The sequence below is a fragment of the Pundamilia nyererei genome, unplaced genomic scaffold (assembly GCF_000239375.1).
Source record: "Pundamilia nyererei isolate P.nyererei 1_Seehausen unplaced genomic scaffold, PunNye1.0 scaffold00114, whole genome shotgun sequence".
In the NCBI taxonomy this organism is placed as follows: Eukaryota; Metazoa; Chordata; class Actinopteri; order Cichliformes; family Cichlidae; genus Pundamilia; species Pundamilia nyererei.
Window position 1 is genome coordinate 1,648,251 of NW_005187515.1, and position 8,569 is coordinate 1,656,819.

Sequence of the window (8,569 nt, forward strand, 5' to 3'; positions counted from 1 at the left end):
ATCTCTTCTTTTATCAACTTTTTTCCCTCCATTATTAACCGGTCTGCATCAAGCTACAGCATGAACTGAGGCCTCCTGTGACCTTTGTTAGTGCTCTACCTTGTTCTGTTCTTCACTTCAGTTTAGATGCTGCAGATCTTAATGTGTGAAACTAAATATAGACCAAATGAAACTGACCTCAAAAGCAAGTTGGTTTCCCTGTGACACAGTTACACTGTTACTTTCATGTTTCTATGTCTAAATTTTCTATTTTTTTGTTGATGTCAGGAATATGAAACAAAGAGTGGCAGAGCTGGATCTGGCAACCCAACATCTCCGAGGCAGAGTGTGAGGAAAAACCTGGATTTTGAGCCTCTCTCCACCACTGCGCTGATACTAGAAGACAGACCTGCGTATGTAAACACAAACGGCGCAGTCACATTTTTCTTTCCCTCTCACTGTCAGCTGAGTTTGCTTATCAGACATAAAAGCCAATCTCCTTCTTCCTCTCATTTCTTATCAGTTCTCCTTCCCCTGCCAGGTCGTTAGGCTCTGTTCTGCATTGTTTCAGCTCTCACTGTTTCCCCGCTTGCATCGCAGATGGTAAAAGAGACGTGCTGCTGAAAGTTTAATGGCCCTCGCTGAGCTTGGTTTCATTACCCTCCCTTTTGTAAATTTTTTTTTTTTTAAGCATGTTGTAATGTTTTTGCATTCAGGCAGACAGACATGCCGGGCAACATCTTTGAGTACTGCTGCTTAGCCGTGAGCCAAGTGTATGAAAACATATTCAGACACATTTCCTCTGTGAACACCAGGAAGTTTATTTTGACACCATGAATGGCAGAACTGCATTCAGCTGCTGCTCCCTTTGTGGCATGCAGCCTCTCATGTGTCTGCACACAAGCTCTGAACCTGCAAGAAAAGTGCAAATGATGTGTTTTTTATAACAAATGTGACTAACCATAGCATATATATTTTAACATTTATTTTGCTGTTAACAAAGATGATTTATTTTAGCATTGTTACTAATGTTGTTTTTCACATTGCAATTTAATAATTGAATACGTTTAAATTTAATGCCGTTTGTATTTATGTTTATTGTCACAGTTGATAAGAGTATAACAAATATAGTCTGATGACTTTGGCACATATGTATATAGCATTTTATACACTGTTGGAAAAAAAATTAAAGGAACACTTTTTAGTCGGAGTATAGGATCATGTCACTTAAGTAGCAGAGCTGCTTAATCAGGGAGAGACGACCAGCACAGCTGAAACTGAGCCTGGTTCTGCTGGAGGTTTCTTCCTGTTAAAAGGGAGTTTTTCTTTCCCACTATCGCCAAGTTGGGGGCTTTTCTGTATGATTGTATCCTCTATCATATCATAGAGCACGTTGACGCGACTGTTGTTGTGATTTTGTGTTATATGAGTAACAGTGAATTGATCTGCTTGAACTTCATGAAAGCAGTCCAAATAATGAAAGTTGTGTTACACATTGTTAACCATATACACAGTTTTGATACGTTTTTTTTGCCATGCAGAATACTCAAAGCAAGATAGTGGAAAGGAAAACAATCTTCACTGTAATGATTGTAAATGTTCCTTTAGTTCATTGTGTTTTCTTTTCTTTTCTCAAGGTCTGTTGTAGTACGTGCTGTGGAGTGTTTTCTTTATCAGTTTGACTGTTGTCTTGGAATATAGATGTTTATGTTCCTCCTTTATGTTCTTTCCCTGAGCCTATTCCGAGTCCTTATTCCAAGAATAAACTTTGTTGCCAGGGGCTGATATATAAAGTCAAAGGTGTTGAGAAAATTTAAATACTTATTGATTTTAACCAGCGACTAGCACGACATCAGCCAAGTGATTTAGAAAGATGAAAAAAAAGAAAAAAGGGTCATCTAATGTTTGTAGCATGTTAAAGAGGCAGTAAGTTGAATTTACTGGAATATAAGCAGCTGTGTTCACTCCATAAACACATGCAGCTTCCTGTCCTGATGTTCTTTTTATACACTCCAAGATTGCTCAGCATGAGTAATGCAAGAGCACATAGTTGCTAACTGTGTGTGTGTGTGTGTGTGTGTGTGTGTGTGTGTTTGCATTTGCATGTGCAGTAACCTGCCTGCCAAGCCAGCTGAGGAGGCACAGAAACACAGGCAGCAGTATGAAGAGATGGTGGCCCAGGTTAAGAAGAGGGGTGAGTTCAGTGGAGTGAACTGAGGCTGCAGCTTCAGCATCAATGTTGCTTTCTTTTTTTTTTCCCTCCAGCCTGGCACACTACACAATAGTTCAGACTCTATTTCTGACCAGTCTGTTGTCCGCTCCTCTCTTTCCCGTGTAATTTTATGTTTAATGACTTCTGCAGAGTTAAAAGAAGCTCAGAGGAGGAAGAAGCAGCTGGAGGATCGATGCAAGCTTGAAGAGAGCATTGGCACAGCAGCTCAGACCTGGAACCAAGACATCCTGCCTAATTGGAGTACAGTGTGAGTACAAAAAAGACTCTGGTTTGAATTATAACATATTTAACAATAACAAAGCTCATTGCTTTGCTTCGGTATATTCAGTTGTGCAGTTAGCTTCCATCCCAACAGCTAGAGTCACAACAACAAAAATGCCGTATCAGTGTTTAGCATTTGTGTTTAGGTGGCTACGAAGGTTAAGCCTGATGTTGGTCCTCGCTGCATGTTACACTGCGGGATTACATGGAGCTTTACTGCCGTTTTATTCTGTTTAATGCAGAACTTGCAAAATGTGCAACATGCTCAATGTGCAGTATTTCTTGGTCAACATGTACAGTATTCAGGGTTTGTACAGGTGCTTGAAAATGCTTGAATTTGACCCTGAAAAAAGCAGAACTATAGGAGTGTACATGTTGGAAGAACACGCAATAGTGTTGTTGACTTTGGACTTGAATTTTTAATGAAATACAAAGAAGTACAAGTCAAAGAAAATAATGACCAACAAATTCAACTCGCTATTCCTTTATTACCACATAGACAGTTTTACTTCTCTGCCTGCTTAAAAGTTTACTGAATCTTCAATATTTGATCCTTCTTGGGAGCATTTAGTACACTGCTGCTGTTAGCCAGCACTGCAGGGCGGAAATGCACTATGCAGACATAAGAATATAACAAGACATAACTTGTTCTGGCGGTTAAGCTGGAAAAACGCGTTCAAACCAGTGTGGTCATCTCAGGTAATCTTCATAAAAGTACCAGGCTCCTGCTGCAGGTGTACTCCTTGATTAATATGTGACTAATTCACTTCACACTACCAAACATCACTACAGTACTGCTGCCAGATCGTTCCTTTAGTCTATTGTATCTTTATTACTACAACAATACAAACATAAGACAGTATAGATGGTGTTAGACTGAAGGAAAGTGTTTTTCTTGCTTTCGAATCAGTGGTTTTCCAATTAGGTTATTGTTAACCTACAGCCCACTCTATAAAACATTTTTATCATAGACTCTGATGTGCTTAACATTTTTCCCCTCTAATCCCCCACTGCTACAGGTGTACATCTCGACGAGTGAGGGACCTCTGGTGGCAGGGCATCCCCCCCAGTGTCAGAGGGAAAGTGTGGAGCCTGGCTGTGGGCAACGATCTCAACATAACACACGGTACGTGGGAATGAGTGTGTGTGTGTTTTCTCAAGTTAAAAGATCTGTTAGCAGGCCAAACCTTAACCGAAAAACTGCCAGCTGGGTTAACTTAACCTAGCCCTGAATTATGTCTGCAACTTAAAATGTAACAGTTTCTTTAATGCGAGCGTTTTGATGCTCAAAAGTTGGTGTTCTTCTCATTGGGTGATTGCAAAAACACACATCCCCACAAAATAAGTAATAAAAGCACACACACACCAATTTGTCTCAGTGTTTGTAGTTGAATGTGTGGCAGTGAGATGGATGGAAGAGGAAGGAAGAGCGTGTCCATTGAGGAACACGGTCCAATAATTCCCCCAGTACACGAGAGAATGTGCAGCATTTCAATGACTTCGCTCATCCTGCACAGACGTCACACACACACACACTACCCTCATCTTCCTCTTGAGAATGGAGTACAAACTGAAATTGGCATTCCTTAGACTGTGTGTTTGTGTGCATGCATGCTCAAGTGTGTGTGTGTGTGTGTGTGTGTGTGTGTGTGCTCCTCAGCACCCTCAAGGCTGCTTGCAGATAAGCACTCTCTCTGACTGCTGAGCTGGTCTGCTCCACTTTGTGCTATTCATCGTTTTAACTGGAGCTACACTATCCTACACACCAAAACACACACTGCAGTCACACACACACTCGTGGAGTTTTCAGTCCCTCTAAAGTAGTGCGTCAATTCATGGGCAGCTCAGTGACAGCACTCCCTCACTTTCACAGAAGCATTTTTATTATTGATGCTAATGCTACTACTAATGTCTTTGACTGGCTTGCAGATGAGTAATATAGCAGAGTAATAATCTGTCTTTAATGATTAGAGAAATTGTTCACTTGTCATAACGTGCAATTATTTACAGCAGCTTTAAATAAATATCAGCTGTTTTAAAACGCCGAGTTAACTTCACTAATCGGTTCCTCCAAACCATCAACGTCTCTATTAGACCAATCACCCGACGGGCTGCTTAAAGTCCTAGCATCAATTAATGCTTCAATCTGTCTTTAACGAGCTGCATACCACAGGCTAACCGATCATCAGCTTAACCTCTTCATCCTACAAGCAGCTTGTTGTAGTTCAGATTTGACTCGAGCACCAGTGTAAATCTCCACGTCTCCTCTCTGAACGCTCAATATTAAATCCAGCATCTGAGCACCAGAGGGCAGCAGCAGTTCAAAGGAAAGGCTGCACAGCAGTGCAGTCTTCTGTAATTGGGGGACATGTTTTCTTCAGTCACCTTCACTGTTTGCTGATGCAGAGCACCATAAAGCTGAGTGCTTTCTGTCCATTTATCACGTTCACATTTCACCGTCTTCAAACTTGTGCGTCCCTCCAATCTCTCACATTAACTTCACTGTGCTGCTGTTTGTGTGTCTGTGCAGAGTTGTATAACATCTGTCTGTCCCGGGCCAAGGAGAAGTGGAAGAGCACAGCGACACTCTTCACCGAGACTGAAAGTGAAGGTGGAGTTTCTAAAGAAACTGCTTTAATTTTATAATAATACTCATATTTTTCCAGTTTGTTTTTTTTAATGTGCTGAAATGTCTTGCAGATGTTGGTTCCTCAGACAGAGAGTCAAGTCTCGAGCTCATCAAGCTGGACATCTCAAGAACTTTCCCACAACTGTGCATCTTCCAGAAGGTCAGTGAGAGAGAATTAGAATAAAGTTTCAGCACGATGTGGGTAATGGGATGCACCGAAGCAAAACGTGACTAAACTGAGCAAGACATGAAAGGAACGTCTTGCTTATTTTTGTAAAAAAATATTTGTATGATTGAAACAGGTTTTGAAAGGTTGTAAATGTAAAAAGGTGTGTGTACGTTGTGCGTTTTTGGACTCATTGTTCCATTGTTTTGTTTTTCTTTGTACGTCATCAGGGTGGGCCCTATCACGACGTGCTGCACAGCATTCTGGGAGCATACACTTGTTACAGGCCTGATGTTGGCTATGTAAGTCACACATGCTTAACCAATATTACATCATGTTGTGATACTCACACCTGTGACTGGGGCATGTTACAGCTTCATGTTTAGGACAAAAACACAAAGTGCCACATGAATATCTCAAGTATAGAAAATATTGTTTAGTCATGAGATTCTTACATCTACTGGCGCTGAAATTTAGATTGATTTTTAGATTAAAGACCATAAAGAGTTTGTTAAATAAGAGCATATAGATGAATAAACGAACAAATAAAACAATTTCTGTTTAATACATTTGTTCAGGTAGTAGATAAAACGGGTCATTTTTACACCACAAATATAAGTCTTGTTCCCTTGGAGTCGCTCCACGACTTTGTCTTCTTGAAACTAAAGTGACTGTTCTTGGAAATTTTAAGTGAACTTTGAGATATTGCACCTTGCAGCTCATTGTGTATTATGAAGGTTAAACAGACTTTGATCTCCCACACAACACCTACAGTAGCCTAATATTAGCTTAAAATAAGACGATTCAATTTGCACCAAGTGGGAGGTTGCTGCCACACGCGAGGAGCTGAGTGGGTACTGAATATGAAGTCGGCAACATTTTCTATGCCCGTGTGTGTGATACAGCTCGATACCTGGGCTCAATGTAAGTGCAGCAAAAAGGGGAAAGCACGGTAATTTACCTCAAAGTCACCAAATGAATAAGAAGACAGACAGATGGTATGACTGTCTGTGAGTACGGTTCTCAAATATTTCATCAGTCTGAAAAACAAAATCCTGCCAGAAATAATAGAATATTTATGCCCGATTCCTTCTCATTAAGTAAATAAATGCTTTACCTGCTGTGCCATCGTTATCTTCTTACTCTTGGCACCAAGTATTTCTTTCAAGCACTGATATTTCACTAGGTGTCCTGATTAAAAGCACTTCATACTCATTGGCTTGATTTCGTGCATTTTGTCTTTTTCATATCAATTATAAAACAGTTGTGCACAACCTTCTTTAGCTCCATCATATTCTCCAGTATTTTTTCTCAAAAACCTCCCAAAAGCTGCTAATTGATTGTAAGTAAGGAATATATTGCACATGAATTACAGTTATATAAGCTTTGGTGTGGTAGTAGTACCACATGAATAGTCACTCCCCTCAATGGAATGTATTAATAGATGTGGTCTAACATTATAAAACATGACACGTATTAACATACACAGGCTTTTATTTTAATGAAATCATCAGATTCATATAGAGGATGGTCCTGTTGGCAATCTGTGTGAGCGTTTCCACCCAACTGAAGCTCTGTATGAGGAAAATGATGCATTTTCAGATTTATTACATTATGCCATAGGTTTGTTTTTAGTGTAAATAAAGGTGCTTCAGATTCCCAGTAGATACATTTGTTACTGATGCTGAGAGCTGATCTAAAAGGATAAGTCTGCGTGTTTGGTATCAATCATACGAAGGACAAATGTAGTTAAGTCTCATTTGATCTGGTTTTCTGTTTGCGATCTTTTTTTGGGTTTCAGTTGGGATACATCCATATGTATGCATTTCTTTTTAAGTTTCCTATTTCTGCTTGACTCACTTATGTTCCTTTTTGCAAACTATGATGAGTAAAATGTAGGATGCTATTTACAGAATGTGGGGCTAGCCAACTGTAGAAAAGGGAGCCTGTGATTAACCTCTGCTGAATTACTTATGCACAAGACCACACGTGACAATTTACAGAATTTTCTAAGCAAGCAAAAATTACTTGGAAATTTAGAAGGACCCTCAGGACTGAGCATTAATATTAAAAGCGAATCATTTTTCATTTCTGATAGTATTAAAGATTACATTTATGATTGGCATTAGTGTGTTTAACAGGTGATGTGCTCAGAGTAATTTCTAGAATTCTCTAAGCAACAGATTCACATTTGTTTGCGCTGTTTTGTCTTTTGTTTTTTTGGAGGGATTTTTTGTGCCTCATCACCAGCAACCAGTCAAAAGATCAGTTCTGTGTGACGTTCACTAACCCTAAAATACCGTGCCCAGGAGATTGGTCAGGGGGTTTCTGCAGCATGTAGGTTCCATTTTAAAGTTAGAAGACCTCAAATATTTTCCTTCCATTCGCTCTTTTCTTCCTTTCAAGGAGACTTTGTATTGAGCCTCAGTGACGCCCTGGATTTCCGACTCTAGTTTCTCACGATGCCCTGATCCTCCCTTGTGATACTTTCATGGTTTACTTGATTCCTAGAAATCAAACTGAATTTTTTGGCTAAAGTTTTATTTATTTTTTAAACTATTATTAATAAAATGTATGTTTTTGTTCATTCACAGTGTTGGCCTGTTAAAATATCAAACAAACCAAAAACCCATAGGGGGATGTATTCAGATTGATTACTTTATTCATTAAATCATCCAAACCTCCAAACATTGAATTTACAAGACGTGCGCAGGAGCATTAGCAAACAATCTGCACATTTACAAAGTGTGAACCCAGCAAATATTTGGGATGAAGAAGCAACAATCGCTGGTAGCAAAGCAGTATTTTTAAAAAGTCACCCGCTACATTTTGTTTATGTTGTCAGTTGTAATGGACCTGACCAACTGTGCTCTCTGTTTTATTGTTTCTCTCAGTATCATCACTGTGTGCTCTTACAGCAAAATTGCTGCATTTGCACTAATGAGCAGTGCTGCTGTGGTTTGCCTTGCTGCTCCTACCCGCAGCCCCATGCTTTTGTCTATAGACAGGTAGAAATGACTGTAACTTCCTGCATTTGACCCCAACCCATGAGCAGCTTCACATACACACACTCTCAGTCTGTGTAAGCTGTACCCAGGTTTAGCTCTTTCCATTTCTCCATCAGCATTATCATCTCTCTCCCCAGATTTATTGTCAATACTACTTGTAATACTTGCACATCACTGTCAAAGCGCCTGCACCGATTAATAGTGTCTGACTCAAATGCAAGGTTAGCCGTTAATCACCTCCTGCCAGTGTTTCTGTCTAAATATTACAACATTTGACACGTACAAGCTCGCAC

The 8,569-nt window shown here is 39.8% G+C and overlaps 1 protein-coding gene across 1 annotated transcript in view; it reads left to right on the forward strand.

Annotated features, from left to right (window-relative positions):
- Positions 1-8,569, forward strand: part of tbc1d14 (TBC1 domain family, member 14) — a 38,975-nt gene that overhangs the window by 27,733 nt on the left and 2,673 nt on the right. Inside the window, exons 4-12 of the mRNA XM_005741874.2 lie at positions 268-392; positions 2,091-2,173; positions 2,342-2,459; positions 3,493-3,599; positions 5,004-5,084; positions 5,174-5,262; positions 5,499-5,570; positions 7,070-7,086; positions 8,163-8,276. Coding sequence (XP_005741931.2) covers positions 268-392; positions 2,091-2,173; positions 2,342-2,459; positions 3,493-3,599; positions 5,004-5,084; positions 5,174-5,262; positions 5,499-5,570; positions 7,070-7,086; positions 8,163-8,276 — 806 coding nt within the window. The remainder of the gene's footprint in view (positions 1-267; positions 393-2,090; positions 2,174-2,341; positions 2,460-3,492; positions 3,600-5,003; positions 5,085-5,173; positions 5,263-5,498; positions 5,571-7,069; positions 7,087-8,162; positions 8,277-8,569) is intronic.